Source organism: Chaetura pelagica, unplaced genomic scaffold (assembly GCF_000747805.2).
Source record: "Chaetura pelagica isolate M959 unplaced genomic scaffold, ChaPel_1.0 scaffold142, whole genome shotgun sequence".
Classification (NCBI taxonomy): domain Eukaryota; kingdom Metazoa; phylum Chordata; class Aves; order Apodiformes; family Apodidae; genus Chaetura; species Chaetura pelagica.
This window is the reverse complement of record NW_009952973.1, coordinates 7,784,994-7,810,996: the sequence shown is the minus strand read 5'-3', so window position 1 is coordinate 7,810,996 and position 26,003 is coordinate 7,784,994. Positions and strand designations below refer to the sequence as shown.

General features: G+C 37.0%; 1 protein-coding gene across 1 annotated transcript in view; it reads left to right on the top strand.

Moving 5' to 3' along the window:
* The first annotated feature begins 1,040 nt into the window (after positions 1–1,040).
* SH3RF1 (SH3 domain containing ring finger 1) overlaps positions 1,041–26,003 on the top strand; it is a 76,747-nt gene continuing 51,784 nt past the window's right edge. The window contains exon 1 of the mRNA XM_009995936.1: positions 1,041–1,427. Within this exon, the coding sequence (XP_009994238.1) occupies positions 1,041–1,427 (387 nt within the window). The remainder of the gene's footprint in view (positions 1,428–26,003) is intronic.

Here is a 26,003-nt window from a genome sequence, read left to right as displayed (position 1 = left end):
GGGCCCGCCGTGCGGCCGCGGGGAGCGCCGGGCAGGGGCCGGGCCGCGCTGGGGGCTGCTGAGCTCAGCAAGCCGTTTTCTCCCTCGTGGAGCAGCCGGGTGTGACTTCCCGCTGCGTCGTGTTTATAGGGGGCTTTTTGGTGGTGCTGTTTCCTCCCTCCCACTTTCTCCTGCCCCTGGCTGCGCGCACTGCAGCTGGCTGAGGGCTTCCCTGCCTCGGTGGCTGCATACGCAGCACTCGCCTTGTCCTAGCGATACGGCGGTAGCACTTCCTGCTGTAAATCACTTGGCGATAGTTTTTGAAGCGCTGCTTAAAGGCGGCACTGCATGGAGCCCTCTCGTCAGTGCCCTGGTAGGCTGGAAACCCTGTGAGCTAAAGGCTCCTTTCAGGACTGATGCGGGTAATGTGCTCCTATTACTTTTCACAGGAACGCTAGAAATGTAGTCTGTTATCGGCTTATTCTTGGCATAAATGTAATTCCCCTTGCTGTGCCCTGTTGGTGCACGCTCTGTTGTTTCAGACCCAGTAGTATTTACCTTTACCGTCTTCTTGTGGAAAAAGCTGGTTTCAAAACAACGTTCAGTGCTACAGGTGTACTGAGCAACAACTGTGGAAAGTAGGCTTTATTATAAGGCTGTACTGGAGATAGCTCTTTATTCTGGAATAATCTGAGAGAATAGAATCACTTGAGATTCAAGTTGATGGGATCTTGAATTCAACAACCGTAGCTGGTAGCCTTTGTTGTCATGTTTTAACTAAATAGATTGCTATTATTATTTATTGTTATTTTGATGGTTCTTCCATTTGTTGGAAATATCTACTGGATTAGTCTAGAAATCTTTTATCTTGCTCTCTGCTTGAACGTCTTTATATGAAATAGTCCTGATGACTCTTTTTTCAGCTTCTTAATGTTTTTTTCCCCTCAAAAAATTTCAGAGCGCAGCCAGAAGAGGAATGGATGTAACGTGATATCCTTGGAGTGCTCAAAACACACAAATTCTTCAAAGATTTGTTTTTCTGGTTAAGTAATACGAAGAAAATGGATGAATCAGCTTTGCTGGATCTGTTGGAGTGTCCTGTTTGCTTAGAACGCCTTGATGCTTCTGCAAAAGTCTTGCCTTGCCAACACACGTTTTGCAAACGCTGCCTGCTGGGCATTGTGAGCTCTCGCAACGAGCTCCGGTGCCCAGAGTGCAGGACGCTGGTGGACTGCAGTGTTGACGAGCTTCCCAGTAATATTTTGCTTGTTAGACTACTGGATGGCATCAAACAGAGGCCTCGGAAACCCAGCGCTGGTGGTGGGAGTGGTAGCACAAATGCTTTAAGAGTTCCCATGAACACTGTAGCTAATTGCGGATCAAAGGACCTGCAGAGCTCTCAAGCTGGACAGCCGCAAAGGGTGCAAGCACGGAGCCCTCCTGTTAGGGTAAGCACCATATGGTTGATGGTATTTTGTTGCAATCATATCTTTTCCCGCACTGTTTCAAAGCAGTTGCTAGCCTCTGCTTCAAGGTAAGGGCAGTCAGATAGTAAATGTAGCAAAACAGTGTTTTTGAGAACTGTTGCAGATTTCTAGCAAAACACATCAGTGTTATTACCAGTATTGGTTTAGTGATATGTAACTACCCTTAATATGTCAGTCTTAAAACTCTCAGTTACTGAGGTAAGAAGAAGAAAAGCATCTCAGTACCTTAATTGTCACAGTAAAAGGAACTAAAAGAGAGCAAGGTAATTTATGTGGAGAGGTTAAGTAATTGTTAAGGATTAACATCTTGTGAATAACACTCAAAATTGTTCTTGGTTAGTCAGCTGCAAGATTAGAGATTTTATTTTGGCTCTTGTGCATCCTGTAGTGATTCCAACTATCAGTAAATTTCCTTCAAATTAGATTTAACAGATGTTAAACTTGAGCAGGGCAGTTATGTTCTTGTTGAAATCAATTAAGGTTTTGCCATTGGCTTCTCAGGAACTACATTTTTACTTCTCTTCCTTTAAAAAGAAATCTTTTAATTACTGTGGTCTGGTAAGTTATTTGTACTCTCAGTCCTCTCCTCTTCTTTAATTAGTTTTTCTCTAAGTATTTTTCCTAAATGATCTGGAAAATCTGTGTACTGTGATGGGATTGCCTTCTGTTTGTATTCATGTTCCTTCTTAGGTTCTATGCAACTTGTAGACTGTGTCATGTCTTACAATCAAGACCCAGTAACCTCATTTACGAGTATCCACTTCGGAACCTGTATTGAGAAATACAATTTTATGAGATGGCTGACCTTGCTTCTGTTTTATCTAATGAGAGGGCAGAACAGCTACTCTGAAATTTGTGATGCTTGTGCGTCTAGAGTTCCTCCACTTTAAGAGTTTCTGAATTTTAAAGTATAGCTGAATTATTTAGTTAATGAGTGAAGGAAGCCTTAGACTGATTTGTCCTCATTTGTACTTAAATTATAGTAATCTCTTTTAAGCATCTTAGATGCATCTCTTAAGTTTGCACAAGGATTTAAAAAACAGGTGTTTTGTTAGATTGAGGTGCTTTCTCTGCTTGGTAGAGACTCTCATTAAGTTCTTTAGAATATAAAAATAATAATAATCGTGACGCTGCTTATGAGTTTAGTTCTGTGTGTAGATTAATTGGTAAGGGACAAGAGAAGATGATATGGTTTGTTTTTCTTTCAGAAGGTAAAGCTTAAAAATTACTGCAAGGAAACTTCAATAGTGTCAAAACCTATCTGGTCTTCTCCAGAACTTTTAGATGTTTACTATGATACCTTGCATTTGTAAAAGCTCTTTGGTTCAAAGAAAAGCAGAATAACCATATAACTTGTTTATATATTTTTGAGTTGACTTTTGTAAATGTGTATTTTCAGAGACTGCTCCTCCTCCAAATAGGCTTCCACTATAGCAGTATAGTGCAGATGTGAATGACTGCACTTGAAGGTTTCATAAAACCTTACTAGAAAAAATGGAACTGAATATGAAATATTTTCTTTATTAATGTTCTATATTATCCTGCTGTGCAACATTTGCATTTCCAGATGTTGTACAGAGTAGAAAGTGATAACATATGTAATATTGCTTCAATTTATTAGTTATGCTGTATGGTGTGCCATTAAAATTTTGACCATGTGTGTTCCTCATGCGAATAATTGATACTAGTGATAGATTTCAACATTTTACAGTAAATCTGAATACTTTGTGGAGTTTCACAGGCATTCTTATTTCCTTTGAGAGAAAGGGAAAGATGATCCTCTCATCTTTTATCAACTTTGTCCAGAGCCTTTTCTACTAGGAAGGCAGTACTTTGATGAACATAAGCCAACTCTGAAGAGGATAGGAAGGGTGAGATAAGAACTTTGATTTTCTATATGAAAAGTGTTCTTCAAAAAAAGTTCAGAAAACAAAACACTGATGTAATGGACATTGTTGAAGCAAACGTGCTCTGCTTGTTTTTGTTTTGCTAGCTGTAACATAAAGATGGCTGCAAATGTAGTTACTCTCTGGGAACTGGAGAGGAAAATCTGTTTCTAGATGAGTGGCAGAGTCAGATTTCCTAAACTAATTTTGCTGAAGGGGAACTAGTAAATGAAAGTTGCTGTTACGTTAAATGAAGTGAACATGGATGAAGGCTGTCAAGTCATAAACATTCTGCTTATACCCTGAAGTAATACTAAGCTCGTAAATGCCCTTTCAGAGGATGCCATAATTTTCAGAAAAGGTTCATACAGCATGTACTGTAGCATGATTTCCTGAACTGTATCAATGACTATAGAGCTGCCAGCCCTGTTATTGCACGGCACTGTGTATATTGCATTCTCTGTATGTATGTGGTGACACATGACAATAAACAAACAAATGGTTCCTTGAGTTTTAGAACTAATGAAGCTGAGTGGGTGGTGGGGAATAATAAATCTTGTGCCTTGTATCTCCCCCACTGCAACAACCCTGTTTCTTTTTGTAACCTCTTTAATCTTTCACCACTGTAACAGCTGCAATTTCTCCCTGTGAGTTCTTAACCTCTTTCTATTCCCTGTTATTTTGGAGCATAAAGCCTTCTATACCTTCCCTCGGGTACCGATTGGACAAATGCAGCATACTGCTGTACCTAGTGGAAAACTGTTTCCTGACTGCCCAGCTTTTCTGTTCTGAGCAGCCAGCTTGCCTAGGAGAACAAATAATAGTTACACTCATGTTGCAGCTTCCACTCTGGTATGGATGCTAATTTAATGCTTTTTCCATGTTTTGTTTTTTTAAGTAAAGACTTCAGCTAAGCTGACAGCTTGGAAGAGCTTTAGGAACTGCAGCCTAACTCCTAACTGGAGCAAGTTACTGAGGGATGTTGAGGGACCTCATGATCACATGAGCCTTCTTTCCTTCAAAAGAGCATATGGAAATGTTAGGGTACTTACTTTCACATATATGCTCATATTAGTCATCTTGTCATTTTCATAATGTATGCCAAACAAGTATTACTATAAGTTCCTTTTGGTAGCTTTACAAGGGTATGCTTATTGTGGTAGTCTGAAATGTAGCTGTGTGTATAAGTTTGTAAATGTTGGAGAGCTACTTTAATTTCTTTACTAGAGGATAGATTTAAGATGATACACATTTAATTTTTCTTTTGCCTTGTATGTGCCTAAGACGTACCAATTTTCTTGCTAGTTTTTTTCTAGTCCAAGTTTCTGAAGTTAGGGCAGTTTTAGCAGAACCCAGAGCAGAGCCGTCTAGATAGTCTGAAATCTCTTCACTCTTGAAAATATGTTTTAGTAATTCAGCAAGACCAAGTCTGAGGTTCTGCACATGGGTTGGGGCAACCCCAAGCACAATTACAGGTTGTGCAGGGAATGGGTTGAAAAGAGCCCTGAGGAGAAGGACTTGGGGGCATTGGTTGATGAGAAGCTTATCTTGAGCCAGCAGTGTGCGCTTGCAGCCCAGAAAACCAACTGTACCCTGGGCTGCATCTCGTGAGACCTCACCTGGAGTACTGTATCTAGTTCTGGAGTCCCCAAAATAAGAAGGACATGAAGCTCTTGGTGCAAGGCCAGAGAAGGGCCACAAAGATGATCAAAGGGCTGGAGCACCTCTCCTATGAAGACCAGCTGAGAGAGCTGGGGTTGTTCAGCCTGGAGAAGAGAAGGCTCCAGGGAGACCTTACAGTGGCTGTTCAGTACCTGAAGATGCCTATAGGAAAGGTGGAGAGGGACTGTTTACAAGTAGATTGTAGTGTCAGGATGAGGGCTAATGTTCTTAAGTTGAAAGAATGTAGATTTAGATTAGATATTAGAAAAAGGTCCTTTTGTGTGAGGCTGGTGAGACACTGGCACATGTTGCCAGAGAAGTTGTGAATGCCCCCTCCCTGGAAGCGTTTAAGGCCAGGTTGGATGGGGCTTTGAGCAGCCTGGTCTAGCGGGAGGTGGAGGTTGAAACTAGATGATCTTTAGCTTCGCTTCCAATCCAAACTGTTCTGTGATTCCATGCTATAAAAGTAAGGAGTGTTGAGGTGCAACTTTTAACATAGGAAATATTTTGAGAATATAGAGATAGATGTGTATTCATATTCTGGAGTGATCATTAGAAAACATTTTGGGAAGTCTCTCTAAATCATATATGCATGCTTTTCTTGCCTTTCACGCTTTCTGAAATACCAGATTATTGCTACATAATTTTAATTACTTCTTTGTGACACTTTTTTATCCTATGTTAAGATAGATAAATTTTAATTGAGATTATAAATATAAAAGGAAAATAGACTATCTCTCATGGTGTTAATGTGCTTCCTCTCTGAGATAAGTAATTAAGTGAAGAGAGGAAGTCTAAGCAAAAGGAGGAGTTGTCTCCCCATCCAAAGGCATTGAGCTAGGATTGAGAGCTTCTGGGCTCAGTTCCTGGCTCTGCCACAGATGTCTTTTATAACCTTGCAGAGAGTCATTCAGAGCTCTTTGTGCCTCTGTTTCCCATCTGCAGATATGACTGATAGTACTTCCTTTGTTTGACTTGCTGTTTAAACTGTATACTGTTTGGGGCAGAGACTGACTTTTTAAATTCGGATAAATCTATAGCACGTTTTACAATGGGACTACAGTCTCAACTGAGGTCACTAGGTACTTCTGTTCACTCTTTAAATCATTGACTTCCGCCTTAATGGAAAGCTGTTCATAATCCCTTTCCTGTACCAAAGATGGTTCAGTGCCTAGTGTTACATTGTTAAAAGGATTTCAGTTTGTGTTTGGATGAGGGAGTCATGTAAATACCTTGGTGAGGAAAAGCCAGACACTTAAAAAAAAAAAAAAAGTAGAAGTTGGTGTTTCATTCTTCAGCTAGAGAAATCTTTTGACTGGCACACTGCTGTGTAGATTTGAATCTGTTTTGAAAAAGAATAAAAATATAATATTGAATGTGAATGGTGTTGATAGTACAGAAATACTTTATTTCATACTTTGTACATTGATATCAGTGTTTAACCTGCCAGGTAACATTAATCTGCTTGATAAAATAGCTGCAAAACTAGTATAATCCCTTTATTTAAAAAATAATTAGGTTTTAAGGTGATTTGATTTATAAACTAAAGAACAAATTCACAGTATTGTGGTGTGGTACTTTTTGTTTCCAGTAACCTTTTTTTTGTGCATTAGTGGAAGTTACTGTTGTATGATTGCTTTGTTTTCAGGTGGAAGAAAGGGTTGCCCCTTCATCTTACAATTTAATATTCCTCCATTTCTGTAGATTTGTTTCAAACAGCCTACCTCAAATAAAATGGTGTCTTTTTTCCTCCACTGTAATTTGGTTGGTGAGTTACAGGTTATTGCTTTACTCCAAAAGCTTTGATCATTCAGCAGATTTGAACTGCATAAAAAGGGAGTATAAAGCCCTTGCTTTTAATGAGCTTGTGAAGGGGAGCAGTTTGGTTTGTTTTAAAAGACAATAAAAATATTTTATTTTTTTCTTATTACCACAGAAATAAAATACTCCTAAAATTGCTTTACATAGGTGATCCAGGTTTTGGTTAGAAAAGTCAGTCAGTAGTGCTATTGCTGTGTTTGTGTATGTATAGCATCTGGCTTTGTGCAATGGGTACCTCCTGTTCAGTGGCTTAAGGGACATCCTTCCTGTACAGTAGGAAAAGCTGAAGGGGCTGATTGGGATGAGATCAGCTAGAAATCCTTCTTTTCTCTCATTTACCTGAGTGAAATGCTTTTCCCGTGGTACTGCTTCTTCTTATCTCTGTGTTTAGCATATGGTTAGGAACTGCGGAAAACAGCAAGCCTGCAACTGCAGCTGTGATAATAAAACTGGAAATTTGTTATGTTGAATTGTTTGTCTTTCTCTTGGTGGACTTCCCCTTGCAGTGCATTTGGCCTTCTCCTTATGATGTGCTTAACACCTTCCTCGGTCTTTTCTTTGGCTCCATCGTTTCCTTTATTCAAACGGTCTCTCGCCTCTGGTCTTAGTGTACTACTTCCAAGAAAAAGAAAACATATATTTTTCTTCCCTCTTGTGTCCAATTTGTCCTTGGCCATGTCAAACATAGGAAAAATAAAATAAGCAATAAGAAAGAAAATGTTCTGTTGAAGTATTTGGACTACAGACGCTCTTGTGGTATTTATGACTTAATTTGCTAAACGAAGAACATAAAGTGTAGGTTAGTATCACTGTATTGCTTAGCCTCTTTTGGTTTAAAAGTTTTATTGGTTTTTTTCCTTCCCCTTTAAATCTTCGCCTATGCACACATCCAAGTGTGGGTAAGAATATGTCTCGATAATTAAAGGTGAAATATCAGCCCTGTTCATACATACACCTCGTTACTGGATGCACAAAGGTAAAGTATTAATCTATTACATCTCAGTTCCTGTCAGATGCTTCTTTGTTAGTAGACATAAAAAGCAGTGAATTCTTGGGTCAGATGCATTACATTAGTTTCTATCCTTTTGTTCTCTTATCTCCAAATCAGAATCTCTACAGAGAGCAGGGTTTTTTTGACCAAAAATGGCTGCTTTGAGGTGAGCTGGATTAATTTTAGGAAGCAAGTAGCCCTGAGATGGGGATCTCATATCCCAGCGAAGTATCTTTTCTGCCCTTCTCATCCTTCTTCACCTTCCAAACTCAAAGATCACTTCATCGTTTCTGATCTGTATTGACAAGCAAATGGGTACCTTGACTTTGGCATGTGTTCAGAATACTGAAGAACTGCCATGTTGTGTTACTTAAAGATTTTCACCTTCCTATGCATGTAAGAGGGAGAGGGGTTAAAAAACAGTTTTAAAGGCAGCTTCTGAGAGATTGTGTGCCCCCTTTGGTATGCTGTGTTGCAATTTTGTGTGACTGGTGGACTTAAGTTACACTTCAGTGTCTGCAGTTCAAGCCTGAAATGTCAGGACAACGAAGAAGTAGCTCCACTACTTTAGAAGTTCTCTGTTTTCTTTTGGTTTCCAGCTGTGTCAAATTCTGGCCCAACAGACAGTTGAAACTATCATCTTGGCAGACATCTTCTAGACATAGCACTGGCTGCGCAACCAGTATCCTGGGTATAGAAGGGGAAAGGGCAGCACTGTCCTCTGATCATCATGCTGCACAATGGGGCAAGTCTTAGCTAGAGCCTTACTGCGCTGAGAGTGCATGAATAATTGCTTTCATTTATTCTCATCTCATAGATAATGCCAGGGGTGCCCTGCAGTTTGGACACAAAGCCCCTTGCTAGTCTTGATCAGCACAGAAACAGTTTAGTCTTTTTTCTCTGTGCATGCTCTTAAACGTCAGGAAGTCATCAGGACTCAGGAAGACGCACTGGAGATAAGGACTATCGCTTTAAAAAGATGAGCCAAGTCCAGTATTTGAAATTCCTTGTGTGATGCTTGTGTGTATATCTGTAAATTGTTTCTTAGAAACATCCAGGTTTGGTTTCTTCAGTTGAGGGGAAAATGCAACACAGAATTCAAACTCAACTCTTTATGTTTAATGTACAGACAGTGTTGCCAAAGTGTCTCAGACACTGAGCTTGCTAGGAACGTGAAAATAACTGTGGGTCATATGAGTGATCCACCATGGAAATCATGTATCCCTGTACCCTTAAGGACTGTGACACTCGTTTGACTTGTGGCACTGAAGCATGGGATTTGTTATCCAGTTAGGTTTTTGCAGCATAAGAGTATGAACACTTAAGAACATTAAGTAATTTCATTTCTTGGCTAAGTCTTTGCTCCTGTTGTATTTGGCCACTGATTAATTCCTTCCCCCTAGAATATGTACTTAAACTCTTGTGTATAAAAAGGTACAACCTGCAAGAATATGTCTCGTCTCCTAAAAATGAAGGCTTGTCTTGTGTGCATGTGTGCACTGTGTCTCTTGCACAGTAATTTTGTTGGAGCAGTGCTAATATGCTCAGTCTTCCACACAATTTTAAAAATACTGTGTAAATTTGTTGTAGTCTTCTTTTTTTTTTTTTTTTTAATTAAACTAATTGTTCTTGTCTTATGCTTGACTATTCTTTCGATCTTCCAAGTTGGCATGATTCTTCAGTGTCAAATATAGATTGTCCTTTATGTAAATGTGCAAAGTATAATACAGCTTCTAGCTGGGAAGTATGCTATTAAATCATAAATGCATTTTGATCAAAAGTAAGCATTTCAGTGTTGCTTAAAAATTAATATAAATGTTGTTCTCCTCCTCTCTGAAATGCAGCAGTGCTGCTAGTATTGTGTGGAAGATGAGCCAAGCATCAGAGTTTGTCCTTTTGTACTTCATAACACCTGAAGCACTCTTCAGTCTTTAGTTTTCTTCTGTTAATAAAACTTAGTTTATTCCATGACATTAGAGCTTCAACAAGGTGAGGAAACTCTGCTCTCCTTTTAAAAAGGAAAGATGTGCATAATACCTCTCTTGGCTTCCCCTTCTCAGTGCTTTCAAAATATGCATGTACATTCCAACCTTTTTAAAAACTGGAGCACTGTTTTATTGTGTGTGAACTACAATTTTACAAGACAAGCTTTTGAAGAGCTCTGGTTAAAGACAAAAGTACTCACTTCTACCAGGCTTTCATGCTGCTGAATTCCAGAAGTGTCTTACTTGCGCAGAGGAATGAGAGGATTAATTCTGAATAACTGGAAGAAGTCTTCAATTATTCGTTATTAGTATGCTAACTTTATTCTTTAGGTTGTGGTCTGATTTATTATCTTTTTCCTGTAAAAATGTGGGGATGTGGCACTTACGACTGTTAAAAAGTGTTAAGATGAAAAGTATTCAAAGATAATCAGATGGTGATCTGACTTGGCATATATAGGGCATAGCTGTTTTAGAAGCTTATTTTAAACAAATCCAGTAAAGATGAATACAGTGTGGTGTGGTAATGTGCCTCTGAGTAAAGATGAAGCTTTTGTTCTGAAGCTGAGAGCTTGCTAAAGGAAAATCAACATCTCATGAATCTTCACTTGTTTGTGTATGCCAGTGCCCTTCTATCTTGCATGGTCGTCTTTTTCATGAGCTAGGGAAAGATCTGAGAGGAGACATTCAAACTTTATCCCCGCTAGTGGAGTTAAGCCATTTTCAAAACCTGTTTAATTTAACACAGTTTTAAATCCATAGCCTTATCAAGTTAACAAGCCTTCAGCTTTGCTACTAGGTTCTGTAATCTTCTTAGATACTCTGTCTAAAGCAGGGCCAGGATAGTCAATAAGAAGATGAATAGATAATCTTTCAAAAGACAGATATTCAGAAATATGTTTTGTTATGTACACTGAATTTTGAAGGGTTGAAAAATGCTGATCTAAACTTGCATTAAGACAAACTACCACTCTCTCTACAGCTAGAGCTAGATTATCACTTTGTTTTTTTGGGGAGGAATGAATGATTTTATTTTTAATGTATTAATTCATGGTTTACAGCCAAATAAAGTAAGGTTAAATTTTAAATATAGTGTGAGGTAAATTAAGATAACTGTTTCCTTGCCTTTATGCTTGTGCAGATTAAAGCTTCTTCATGGTTGTTTCACAAGCTGTTTTTGACAATCTTTCTGGCAAGCAATAGTGGCCTAAATTTAAAAAAAAAAATAAAAAAAATTAAGTACATAATGTGGTATTTGCCACCTCTGCAGGCTGCGTGTTACTTCTGTTCAGTTTTGGCTCTTCTAGCCCTGCTGGACTTGAGCTGTCTCCTGAGCAGAGCTGCTGAGGTAGTGGAGCTGAAGAAAAGAAAAAGCAGTTTCTAGTGGAGGACAACTAACCACAGAATCCTTGCCAAACATGTTCAACACAGCACAGGAGCAGAGGAGGTGGATGTGGTGTGCAAGGCAGGTCTGGGAGTCATGAAGGGTGACCTTGTCTTTTGAGAGGGAAGCAGAAGAGCTGAGCATAAAGCAAGTACAAGGCATGAAAACAGTTGCTTATCCCATTGAAAGAATGGGAGGAGGCTTCTGGGAGAAGATGACTAACAGCAGAGAAGCTTCAATACTGACCCAAAAGGTCAAGTAATGAGGGAACAGAGGACAGACTGTGGTAGTAGATTTGGAACATAGCAATAGACAGATTGCATAAGAAATTTTGGTGAAGGAAATTGGATTGAATAACTGAGTCTTGGCTCATTGGAATTGAACTAGACATCTGGTGAGCTGGAGGTGCTGGAGGAACAAGTTGAAGAGGTACCTTGATGTGTGAGGAAGGTTTTGGAGAGCATGATTATAGAGAAGTTGATATGGAGGAGTTGGCGAGACAAGAGGTGAAAATAACAATTAACTGCTTTGTTTCATATGTCATCCATATTCCTCCAGTATGTGTTTTTTTTAATTTAAAAATACTGCATGTTACTGTTTTTCATTCTTTATTTTGAAATACTGTGACGTAGAAAATTTCAGTTCCAAAATGGTTGAAGAACTTCCTGTTTAGGACTGGAAGGATTATTTCTGGCATGTCTCTCATGCACTTTGAGATTCTTCATAGGATTCTAAAAATGTCAGTTTTTATTACCAATAAAGTATTCTCACAGTACTTATAGAACCAATAAGGCTACAAATTTAAATCTTTGTTCAATAAACTAAAAAAGATTATCAGAAAAGGCAGGCTAGTGTCCTGGGTATTGCTTGGAAATTAGAAAAGATTCTCAAAGAAAGAAATAAAATAAAAGAGTAGTTGTGACTATTCCGATTTGTAGCAATTTTTTCACCTGCCTTCCATGTTTCCCCAGTCTTTTGTGTAGTCCCTTCAGCTAGAAATAGCTGAAAAGAAGGATGTGAACATTCTACCAGCATTACAAAGCGTGACTACAATCCTCAATGCTATTCTTTTGACGTTAGTCATGACTGAAAAGAAGAATTAATTTTGTGGGGTGGGTTCTCCAAGCAAAGGAACAGTATTTTCAGTATGTTTTCAGTCCCTTGGAGCAACTCCCCTTTTGGTTATATGCTTAAAGGGAGAAGTATTTTATTACAGTTTTGAAATATGTGATTTTTGTGAAGTAAGGGAGATTTTTGTTTACTTTCACTGATAAGTGGAATAATTTTTTTTCAGTGGAGAAATAGAATAGCTAGTGGGCTGTTTCTGGAAGCAGATTCCCAAAGCAATATACAATTTCAATAAATGCTTGTCTTCTCATACTGAAACCTCTGAACCCAAAAAGAAGCATTAAGGGTCAACGAAAGCTTATTTCTAACTTCAGCTCCTGTTGTGGGTATATGCTCTTTACTCAGGAAATCATACTTTTTCATGTATTCAAGTCAGAATTGTGTTGCTTGCAACAGGAAACTGAAGCTGTTGATGTCTCACTGTTTATTTTATCTCCGTACCTTTAAAAGGAACTGTGTAAGACAGGTCAGAATTGATTTTGTGTGAGATAGAAGGGAAACTGGTTATTCTACAAGAGTATTACACTAGAAAACAAGGCTCCCTATGAATACTCTTGTTGGAAATTTTTTGAGTTTGCATTAGAGAAATCCCAAGAAAAAAGGAGGTTTGGGTTAAAGCAGCACAACTGTCAGGAAATGTTAATGCCCTTTTTTTCTTGCAGCAATCACACAATTTTAGATGTAAACTCAGATGCCATTTTGAAAATACTCTGGAAAAAAGATTTATGTCATGTGGCATCCTTAATCCTTTTAGACCTTTTGAAATGTGTGCAATCTATATGCAGTTAAGCTATACCACACAGTTACTTATTTTTTAATGTTGATGGGAGTTACAACAGTTAATGAGATAAATTTGTCCTTGTTTGTTTGGGTTTTTTTTGTAGACTGTGGTTGTCTGAGTAGATCTGTATTTTTGTCTGGAGTGTACTGCTCAGTTCACACATAAAGAACTTAGATTACAAATGGTTAAAAAAAAAGAAATAAAACCATTTTAGAGCCAATTTTGTATTTGTAGTAGTAGAAAAGTATGTATTTATAATGTTCAGAGGCACAGTCCTCAGAAGAAATCCACAGGTGAAATTTTTTATCTGCTTACAAGGAGATTTCAGTGCAGCTTCACTTAGATGTTGTCAGACTGAAGCCCAGTCACACATAACCAGATTGACATTCAAGGTAGTTTATCTGAACCAAACATAAGCACAAACTTGCTGGTTTTAGTTAGACATGTCTTACAGTTAAAAAAATTCTTGTAACACAGTATGTGGTAACCACAGCATATTCAATGGCTGGTAGTGGTTTGCCTTGCCTATAGCAAATGGAAAGCAAAGCATTTCAAATCATGTGTTTCAAGCAAATGTTAAATAGTTGCCTCCAGGAATTCGAATGTTTTCTTTGCATAACCTTGTGTTGTTGGAGAAACCCCCTTCATGCTTAAACAGATAATGTCACACTCAGTTGTGAATATGGGCTGCAGGCTCATTCAGGAAATCACAGTGTTCTCCCTTGTAACTGCTATTTTACAATATGAGGTCAGGAACCCACATCCTCCTACAAACAGGATTTAATTCTTGGGATGTTCTAATACCTCTGGTTCTCAAAGCTAGAACATTAGTCAGAGTTTGTTAAAATTTCAGATCATCTGAAATCAAGCTATGCACTAGAGAGTCAGTGAAACTTTAGAGTGTGGCTTTCTAAGTTATGGAATACCCTTGTTTTGTACAAAGGCAAACCAAACTTGGAACAGAATTCAAATGGCAGGGCTTTGTCAGCACTGCAGAGCTCTGGTTTTGGATGCAGATTCAAATTACTGAATTCTACACTTCATATACCATTGGATGCCAAACTGTGCTTTGTTTTCAGAGAGGGCTGTTGATTTTTATTAGGAGAAATGAATCTGAATGTCTTAGTATCAGTACTCAGTGGATGAAATAGCAATTGATTTGTGGTGGTTTTTTTTTAAAAAAAAATACTTTTTGCAGATGTCTTTCTTCTATTCAACATGTTAAGTTTAATAGAAAAAATCTGTCCCAAGTGGTTTTATGTAAACAGTCACTGTGTTTATATTTTTCAAGGTCTTGTAGCTATAGAAATAAAATTGCAGTTTTGAACTTGGCTAATAAAATATACTTTGGAAAATGCTGTGTTGGAATAGAGAAGAGTGTTAATGGCTTCCATGAAAACAGATCTGGTAAAAATCAACAAGTGCAGTCTCATGAAGCTATGCCTCATGAGAAGGACACTCGTCTTCATGTTCCTGTGGTCGCTGAAGAAAAAGAAACTGCCGCTGAATGCGCTGATCAGTGGAATAAATCTGGAACAGAGGAGACTGCCCTATAAGGACTGATAAAACTGACCATAAATACTTGGGCTGTGTCTTTGGTTAGTGCCAGAAGAAAAATGGGTTTTCTGAGGGAGGGTTAAAGAGAAGGAAAAAAAGAAGCAGAGGTGTGCATGAACCAGCAAGGCAACTTACAGCACTCCAGAGAGTGTGGGACTTGCCGGTAGTGCCAACAATCACAAAGCGTGTGAGTGCTGTTTCTTGGTTATTCTCAAAGATTTATGATTTTATTAATGCTTTTGGTAAATACTATTTTGAATTCTCATTTTGTCTTTCTAATGGGGGTAAGCCAGTGAGGACCTGCAAATGTTGGGTAGCCGTTAGGATCAAAGTCTATCAAATACTTTGTATTTTATTTCTATGCTTTGTCTTTGCACACAGCATTTTCAGAGGACACTGGAAAAAAATAGCATTTGATGCAAAAGTCCTGTGTTTTTTTCTGTTTTATCATTTTGTCAGTATGCATTAAATCTGGCTGAAGTGAATCACCTTAATTAAGGCAGTTCAGCCTTTGGTTCAGGATTTTACTGTGAAGATTGGTAATGGTAATTGTAGTGGCTTAGACATGTGGACTTTTAAAAAACTGAAGTTGTTCCTTTCTGTGAAAATAAAATATCCAGTGGAAAAAGGATTAAAGCCCAACTGCCCTCATCCTAATCAGGTGCTTGGGTCATTGGGCCAGAGAATTGTTTTGCAAGCCCTTTAGCCTGCAAGGCTAAAGGAAATCCATGCCGAGACATCTGTGGTTTGGTGGGTGGATCTCCTGTCATGTTAGATCATGTATTGCAGGTACTAATGACACTTTTAATGGAAATAATACCTTTTTCTTCTTAATCTCTTGTTTGTATCCCAAGTGAATTATTTGGCAAGATAAAATAATTACGATTGTATATTTTGTCTAGAAAGCACAAAATCAAGTATGGCTTGAAGTGTGGTTTTCCCCTATTTTTTGATTATCAGATGGGGAACCTAACATGGTTGTTTGTGTTGGCTTAGCTGTGATATTTATCTTCTCATTTTTCTCTGTAAAGATGAGGTTAATTTAGGAGAAAATAGTTCATTTCTGACTTCTGTTTTTAATGAGAAAATAGTGTCTCTTGTGATAAACTTTCAGATGTTGGAGCATTATTGTTTTGAAAGTAACACATTTCAAGGACAAATTAAGCTTTTTTTTCACAACTGAAGTAGCTTTTAAAAAGACAGCTTTAAAAGCATCCATAATTTTGAATATTACATTTCAGGTTAACTATATATCTGTGATCTTGTTGGGATTATATGCCTACTATTGGATTTGAAGGAAAAATGACCAAAATGTTACTCTGAAATTACTATTATTCCTTAAAAATAATAATAACCAGCAAATTGATTTAAAATGTAAGCAGACTTCAGTTATTTCATGTGACCTTGCACATTGTATCTAGCCTTTCACTTTCCAATTCAGTGGTCTTCTCTTAATAAGAAATGAGTTTCAGGTATGTTCTTTCTGGGTGGTAGAAAACATATTAAATATTACGTGCTTTAAGTGATAGCACAAAGTGTTTGGAAGCCTGTGTAGTGAATCTAGATTTAAAGAAAATCACTGAGAAATGTAACATTCCTTAGTTTTCTTCTTTTAAAAAGGCAAAATAGAAGTACAGTCTTCTACCTCCAAGGAAAAACAACAGCTGAGGCTGTACAAATATAGTGTTATTGAGAAGTATAAATACGTACTTATATTAAGGCTCTAGATGAAGACTAACTGTTTTACTTGATGCATTCAGATGAGGGCATATAAGTGACTGTAGTGTGGTATATAAAACGTTGATACCTACTACTGGTGTTTAGAAATAATTCCTTTCTTATCTTTCCATTTTCTTAATTTATTCTGTGCAATATTTCAAATAAAAAGCAAAATTTGTGTTATTTATGAGTGTATTTTACTGTTTACCATTTAAAAATAAAACTCTTTAATGTATTGCTTCATTAGTTTTTATGTAAATTACTTTAATGTATTGCTTGAGTTTTATTTTTTTTAATCTCTTCTGTGTTCAAGGTGCTTCAGTGGTTATAGTCTTATCATAGCTATTAGGATTTTTAAACTCACCGCTTTGTTGTAGTTTGTGTTGGTGTCAACCACTTAGTATAATTTTGAATTTGGAAATGTGGTCACCCAGCAGAGCGTGGTGGGCTGGCTTGGCACTCTCTGGTCTAATCTACTCAGGAATAATTAGTACAAGCATTACAGATAGTTTCAGCCAGGCAGCATTAACAGCAAGTTTCTAAGAAACCTCTTGTGTCTAGTTTTGTTTCATTACTATTGGCAGGGCTAGAAGCAGAGGAGTGTGCTGCCAAGGCTGTTGCTAGTGTGTGACCCAGGCTGCTCTTGGCTGGAGGAGGAACCCAGAACACTGGAGTCCAGCTTACATCACTGCTGTGCTTTAGATGTTGCTCAGACTAAGGGTGGCAAAATTAGGAGAAATTCTTACTGTAAATTGAGCTGTTCTGGAAGCTTCTCTGAAGTGAATCAGTTTTCAGTTTGTAACGATAGCGCTGCAATGAACTGTGCCACCAAGGCACTAAATGAAGCCTTTAACACTTGAGCAGTAAAAGTGTTCATCTATATTTTAATGTCTTGCTGAACTGAGAAAGAACTGGTAATAAGCAGTGGAGTCTTTGTGGGTATAGCTTTAATAGTAGTAGGTGTAGTGATAAAGGTTGTTAGTGGAGGCCTTGCCCCACACTTGCTCTTGTTATGTGTCTTGGCCAGCAGTGGGTCTGTCTTGGAGCCATCTGGCTTTGGCTCTGTTGGACATGGGGGAAGCTTCTAGCAGCTTCTCACAGAAGACATCCCTGTGGCCGCCCGCTACCAAAACCTGCCAACACACACCAAATACATCAGTTTGTGGATCAGTAGACTCTTCTGGCTCTTGTTTCTGGAAGGTGGGCACTATTCAGTCACCTGCAGGCTGAAGAGCTCTAAGGCATCTCCACCCTCTTGTTTGGATCATGCCAGGTAAAAAAAAACAACTATTCATTGAATTCCAAAAGGATGGTAGAAAATGAACAGCGAGTAAGACAGCTGTCAGGGCTGATGAGTATCTGCTCCAGTAAGATCTGATATATTTAGTATTGCTGTTGATGTTTCCAAATCAGCTCAAGGGATGGTATTCTTTTCCTAATTTCTCAAGGGTAAAATTGAAGTTTCCTTTAATGCTCAATGTGGTGAACTTAGTAAGGGCTGCTGGTGATAATATGCTAAAATGCTGTTACAATACCGTTGAAACAGATATAAGGTAGAAAAAAGTGAAACTTTAAATCAGTCACAAAGACCTAAAACTGCCTCAGTACTGCATTGTAGGTCAAATGTTATCAAATCACTTACATGGTAAGCAGGTTTTCCCTAACAGTGAGAAAAGAATTTTTGTTGGGTTTTTAAAGTTTTGGATTTTTTTGTTTATAACTTTTTTATTTCTTAAAAAATATCTGTTACTTTAGATTTTTAAGAAAACAAATTTTAAATGAATGCCTGACAGTAGTTAGATTAATCCTGATTTTCCAGATGAAAATCAAACTATTTAATTAACTCAAATAGAAGGTAGAAGACAAAGAGGTGTCAGCATCTTGACTGGGTGAACAAGAACCACCTTTAGTTGCCCTACCATCTTAGTTTTTTAAGATAAATTATATTTGCTTTCAGATACTGTGTTTGTATTCAACAGCAATTTTTACTTTTGATATTCAGAATTGACGTAAAGCCTATTTTACTATAAACCTTTTAAAAATAAATACTGTATAATGTAGAATAGTGTAAGATCAAATACTAAGTGGCAAAGAAGACATTCTATGCTACTGTTCAGCTTCTTTACGAATTATGAGGGGAAAAAATCCCTAATAAGAGAAAACCTGATGTATCAGATGCTTAGAGAGTTTAGGATTCCAAGCTGCTGTCAAAATGGCTCCTAATATTTCTGACTCAGAAATTACTGGGACACAAGCTGTGAGCTATGCTGTAGTTTCTGCCCCTAAATTATTCTAGGGTGTGGCAGTGACTGAATACGCATATTGCTGCCTTCATGTTGAGTGGAGTGATCTCATTTATAAATTGATGTGTAGATGAAGGAGCCTGGAACAGTCAGTTAAATTGGAGTCTTAAGTGGTATAAATAAGGAAAGAGCCACTGGATCCATCAAGATTTCGTGTTTGTGTTGCATTTTAATACGTAATATAAACATCACCTTTAAAAGTGTATGACTTGAGCAGTAGTAGGAAAGTATGAAGTTTTAATTGCTGCAGTGGCAAAACATTCCTTATTTTCTGGTTGTAAGTGAAGATACTGAAAGTTAGTTTCAGTCTACATTTCTGTAAACAACTGTTGAAAAGGCACAATAAGGTATTGTTAAATAAAAATTATCCACGTGGTGGATAAACTTACAGCAAGTTATATTTCTTTTAAAAAGAGGTGTTGTTAGTATTCCTAGGTTTTTGTGGGGAAGAGGGTTAAGAAATAATCTTTTATTATCTTCACCAAAGACTATATCTGCATTTTTAGTAATCACCTGTTTTTTCCTGGCTTTTGTTTTTTTCTTGCTGTTGGATTCTCTATTTGAGTCTGAGCCTTTAGTAGAAATATTATATTATGATACAAAAATACTTTCTAAAATAATAATTGGATTACAATTTTGATCCTGTTTCCAGCAGATGTGGAGATGGGGCTCGTAGTTTTTAACCAGTATATTAAAGCAAAACAAAGAGAATTAGATTGAATCTGATTCACAAGGCTTTGTCTGTCTCCTGCAGTCAAGATGCATTTCCATACCACTTGTTTGGTTTTTAACTTTCCTTTTCTGCCAAACTTTACTATCAGAGTAGTTTATCTTACTGCCCATTGAAGTAAGTAGAGCAAGATGTGAAAATAACATGTTGTTTTCAGAGGTATGATTGAAGCCCATTATTTCCTTTCAAACAAATCATAGGTTGTACAAGAAAGTCATCATTTCAGTGTGTGTGTGAAGGTGGAGGCACAGCAACACAGCCTGAGTATGCTCCTGTATTTAGTAGTTGGTGGATTTATACATTCTTAAATATCAGTATAATTACGTGTTTAGCCAATGTTACATATACAAGGTACCTTTTAAAGCATTCTCTCTCCTGTACTCTATTTCCTAACATATTGACATTTTTCTGCCATGCTTTGGTTTTACATACATGTAGGGACCTTTCTAGTTCTATGCATTGTGTTCAGGATCAGTATATGGTGCTTTTTTCTTGTGTTCTTTCACTGTTACATAAACCAGTATAGATCAAACCACCATCTCCAGTATACTCTTTGCTGTGGTGAGCTCAAGTACACATATTGAATAAATGTGGTTTATTTTTAAAGCAAGTAAAGAAATACTATGTCATGAAATTAGATTGCTTGGTCTGTTTATTGAAAAAAATCTGCATTTTTTATTTCATGGGCAGATGAGAAGAGGAATATTGGACTAAGTTAATCCTTGTCTAATGCTACATCTAACATACTCTATCGTGGTGGTGGTATAACTTAGTTCTGTTTATTCACATCTAAGGTTATTGCTTCTTTTTTTAGTTTCAATTTATCGGGGTGTTTTTTCTCTTTGCTGATGGACTTGTACTTTTGAAAAGAAATAAAGGCAAAATAAACATACTTTGGGGAGACAGAACCAACTCCACCTGAATTTGCTGAATGAGGTGACCTTGTATCACAGCTCTACAATGAATCTTAACAGTATTCTTTCAGTTCAGATCCCTGTGGTCAAGGTTGCTCCCTAGCCTAATCATACAAAAATACGGCAGTGCACGAATTTGATAACATTTCTCCTGCAAGAGACAGTATTCCGGGTAAGCTGTTGAGTTCTTGTGTAGCTTTTTGTAGCCTTGGGTGGAGTTGTATGTTATGAAAAAGAAAGACTGACTTGAAGCACTTAGTCAAATATACAAAAATTACAGGATTAATTTAGAAATGTCATTTTTTGCCCTCAACAATAAAATACATTAATGAACACTATCTTGTAGTTGAGACTCTGAGATAGTGTTAAGTTCCAGCTCTTAAGTTCAATATGTGACGCTGGGCAAATCACTTAGTCTTTCTGAGGTGAATCATGATCTTTGACAGGTTTATCTGTGGCAATTTAAACTGTTATCACTCCTGCCTTCTGCTGAAGGTTACTGACAAAGTCAGTTTAGGCTAATAGGCAGGTTGGGAACTATGCCTGCAGATGAGCTAGCACATGGGGATTTTTCCTGTTGTCCTTGAAATGGGCAATAATCTCCAGCAGGAAAGTGGAGTAGAAAATAGAGGCAAAAAATAACATTTTAGATGCTGTATTAATGTCTTCCAGAGAGGATTTGCTAGTCTTTAGTTCTTGATCTGTGAAGTTAATATATTACCTTTTTTCCTTTTAAAAAAACTTTGTCCAATGCTTATTTACTTCATACCTAAGGTTGAGGGGTGTCTGAAATTATTTTGAGCTACATTTATGGTGCCTGGATCTTTCCTCATTCCAGTATCTAAAAGAGAAATAAAGCATTTCTCTAGCTGATGAAATTTAATCTTTCAACTATTGTAATTTATAGACACAGCCTGCTGAAGTAAATTGTTTTGAAGTTCTTAAATAAATGTGCTTCCTTTTGTGCTAGATTTTTAACCAAATGTTATTATGCCCAAAACAAGTCTTTAAAGTAGTGCAGTTTTACATAAGCAGGTGTTTGTAACTGAAATTGTAAATTGCTGGTTGCAATAGTGGACTTACATTGCTAAAGCAGTAAATGAGATAACTAGTAGTACCAAGCAGAATTAGAGCTGTTTTGTTGTGGGTTTTTTTTACATTATTTTTCTAATTGTATTTTGAGGCCTGATTTGATATTCAACAAATCTTTTCAAGTAGTAAATGGAGGAGATCAGTTTTCTATTAGAAACCTGTAATTCAGAAATCCCTGCATATTTCTTCCTGGTTTGTTTTTTTAATGAAACAAGCATATATAATTTGTATACTTACAAAACATGTAGTTTCCAACACATTTAGATATCCTTTGTGGGTGTAATAGATAAGAAATCTCAAACATGGAGGTATTGCATATTGATGGTGTTTATGCTAGATGTGGTGTTTTTCAGATGGGTATGTTGCTCTTTAACTCTGTAACGCAGTAGATTAAGGTTGCTTAATCATAAATGAGTTTTTAAAGATTGTATCTACACACTTGTTGAAATGGAAATCATTGCACTGATGAAGCAGAATTAACAGAAATTTCCCAGTGTCAAGTAGAGTGTAAAAAGAACATAGGCAAGTCTTGGCAAAATCAGTTAGAATACGCCTGTAGATTATAGCAATATAAATCAGATTTTTTTTTAGCCTAAATTAGATTAACTGTATAGGGTACTATTTGTGTTTGGTTTTTTTTTTTTTGTTAATGTTTCAGTGTTTCTATTATACATTCAGTAAGCAGAAAAAAATATTTTCTTTTTCTGGCTGTATGTGTTCAGTTTGAATACGTGGTTGAGTATTCACCTCAGAAAGTAAAAATTAAACCAGCATACCATCTTTAGCCTTTTTCATGTGCAATCCTTAATTACTTGCATTATGTCATCTTATAATGCAGTTTTTAAAATCTTGGATACACGTGTGTTTTGATTTACTCTGCTTAGATCAATAAACCTCAGTCAGTCACATGAGAAATACATAGCAAATCACTGCAGAGCATGCTGTGGATTAAGTATAGTACCTCACAGTAGTAGTAAAAAATTGCAAACTAAAATTAGTCAAGTTTCAACATTAAGTTTTTTATATATTATAATGCATAGTAGAAAGGGATCAAAGTTCTATGCCTAGATCATTTCTTCATCTTTTTTATAACTTTGCTGAGCAAATTTACCTTTATAATGAGTGTTTCCTATGCTATGTGGTAGATAGACAGATTCCTTTTAACTGTTTTGCTACCATTTGTACAAGTAGGATTTTTTTCCTTGACATGGTGCTTTTTTGATGGCCAGGTATTCTTAAATTAATCAGCAATAAGCATGGTTTACTGACAGAGCTTGATACTCTATTTAGGGTTAGTTAATGCAATCTGGAGGTTAAATAGGTTGAGTTTTATCCTATGGACGAGAAGTTGAAAAAATCAATGGTGTGTGTTACCGCCTTAGTTGTAAAATTTCTGTAGCATAATCTTTCCTAAAAGTCAGTATGTATGCATTGTATCAGAGTATAGTGTTAAAGATGCTATCAAATTTGCTCAAGGGACCAAAGAAAGCACAAGAAGCGTTGTGCCCTGTCGTGACTAATAATCATGACTGATAAAATTCAGAGGTTTTCCTCTCCTAATTTAAAGTCTAACTATTAGCATTTTATACTATTAGGAGTAACTACAGATAGCTAAAATAGGAATATGAGCAAATGTTTTTAGTTCCTCCAGGCAAGTTTTGATACAGAAAATGTAAACCATGAGCTTTGGCACCATAGTGGGTTTCTTTAAGCTTGCTACTTGAAGTAGAGCCCCTAAGTCACCAAAATCAGAAATGTATGTTTTCTGTGAAAACCTTTTCAACAAACCCATTTGACCACATTTTTAAGGTAAATTTCATTTTGAATTAAAAAAAATGTATAAGGGTTTTTTTTCTTCAAATTTATTCTTCATTGAAACGTGGGGAAAATGAACAGTCTTGTCATCTGGATGCCTCAGACTGTCATCTTGTCCTTCAAAAGTAGATTAGTTTCCCATGTACTGGGTACTTCCAGCAGGCAAGTCTAAAGTAGGCTGACTTTTTCAGTTCTTTTTTAAATTTCCATTTGTATATTATTGTGTAATGTCCTGACGCAATACACTTTATTTCTGCCCAGTGTTTTCCTTCAAAAAGAACCTGTTTGAGAAAGAATAAAGCAAACTGAAGCAAGTTCCATCATTTTCCAGTTCTTCTTAGTTAGACATTCTTGTGGGTTTAGTTTACGTTATTTGTATCTGGTGGTAGCCAAAAGCCTTTCATTAGAGGCAATTAGAACACATGATACTTTAAGGAGAAGACTGTATTAATTATCTATAATTCTTGCAATCTAAAAATTGGGTGCCATTCAATTCACACTAGATATGATTAGAATTGCTGTTTGTTTGATGGGCTGTGCATATGTTATGTTACATGTGGGGTTGTGCAGAAAATAATGTACATTTTATTTTTTATATCCTTTTTGATTGAAGGTGATAATGTGTAAGCCGTATCAACGTATTTATTATTTAGAAAGAATTCAGTCCTCACTCATCTCCATGCTGGAAAAACCTAAAACTTTTAATTTTTTTTCTAGATAAGTAGGGTTGTCTTTAGTTGCAGGAGTGGGTATAATCACCCCCCCCCAAACCTTCCTCCTACACATCCTTTACACTGTTTTGCAAGCATTTAAATGTGCACACATCTAATCCCAAATGTTCTCTTACGAATTTAAGACTGTAATTTTAAAATGTATTTTTTCCTTGTTTCCTATTAATCTGAAGTGAAACCGTGCCCTCAAAGAGGGTGACTCATATTGTTGTGTTACAGCATTGAGATGCTGAAAAGTTTTCCAGAAAGAAATCTCAGGGAAGAGCAGGTTTCTGTGCTGCTAGCAGCTGTGCTGTAGAGAAGACTCACAGTTAGGCTGTTAACTGCTTCTCTGAAGTGGCTGGAGCTTTTCACTGCTGCATCCAAAAGATTAAAGCTACTCTTACTTCGAGTTTTGATGAGTAGTAGGAGGCTATTGGAATTTTTCCCTGAAGACAGTAGTTCAAATACTCCTGTCAAAATGGGAATTGTCCCCTTTTAACTCGTGCTCTTATTTGTTGCCCTCTGATTGAAGAGTAAGATGGTAAATATTGCTCATCCCAGCAGGTAGCTGGAAGGCAAACAAGAGGAGCAGCTATGCTAAACTGCCAAGGGTTTTAATCTGAGGAATGAGGAGCCACTTGGCAAAGCTGTAAATTATTTTGCCTGATCTTTTCACCTAGATGTCTGCAAAAAATTAATATGTTCTGAATTGAGAGATGGGTTGTGTGGGGGGAAAGTTAGCTTTGATGGCAGGAACCAGCTAACACAGTTGTGTGAAACCTTGTCACTGGTGGTTCTGGTATGGTGACTGTCAGTTTGGTTATTAAGGGGGATTGAAACAAGCAGAAAAGAAAAAGGATATAGAATGAACTTTATTTTTCTCACCAGCGTGTAGCGCAGGCATGGGGAGAAATATCTGGTGAACTTAAAGAACAAGAGAAGAAATATCTTTCCCTCCAGCTTTGCTGGTTCACAGTAGATGTTTGTAAACTTGAATCTTTCAGTGTCATCTCATACACATCCCCTAGAACCATCCGCACCCTTTTTTTTTTTTTTCTTTTTCTTCCAGAAATTTAAATTGTGACTTTCTCATTGGGTTGCCTAAACTGTCAATGTAAACAGTATTACTGTTTTGTATTATTTTTGTTACAGTAAGATTTTCAGAACTGTTTGCATGTCCTGTTTATTTTTATAAAGGATTATTCAAAACACTAATCTTTATATCCTCAATCTGTGTCTTTGTGAGAGTTAGTTTTGATTACCTACGTATGTTGTAATACGTAGGAGTTCTAGGGTAGTTAACAATTCTGAGCTTTATAGCTACCATTCTCCTGTAATCTTTGGAAATTTTCATACTTTATTATTAATGTCTTTGCTACTCTTTAGCAAAGAGCTGTGGTCAAAGAAAATTATGTTAGTCTGTGTTGCTGGCTGTGAAAATGCTGTTATTTTATAGTAGTTGAGGAAATGGAAGGTCATTTCTGTTTTAGACTCAAGTTAAAATCATACTTTTTTGGTACTTTTTCACAGAAGTTTTTAGAGACACATACTGTACCTCTGTATACATGAGGAGTGGCCATCAAAAAAAGTTCAGTCTCTTCTAATACTGGCTCAGCTGCATCAGTGTGTTACAGAAGCAGGAGGTCTGCCTTTGTTTCTTCAGTGCCAGTGTATCAGAAGTTGCAGTAGCAGCAACAATGTGAGCTTGCTGTGAAAACTCTGTTAGTGTAGATAAGGATTGTGTCTCTACTAAATAAATTCAGAGTTCCTAAGCAAAGGTGTGACTTTATGAAGATCATATATAGGTTGGTGTGAGATGAGTGAGGGGCAACCCCTTTTTCCTTATGAATATATGGTGAAATGTTGATGAAGATGTAAGAGCTACGAGAGGAAAAAAAAATAATGAGAGAAAATAGTGATATCCTTGAATTTTGTATTTTAATGTGATATTTCATTGTGTTATTAAATACTTTTCATTAGTTTCTGGGTAAAAAAATTTTCAGATTATGTTGGAGTACAACATGAATATTTGTTTCTGAGAATTTTCCCAAGTACTAAT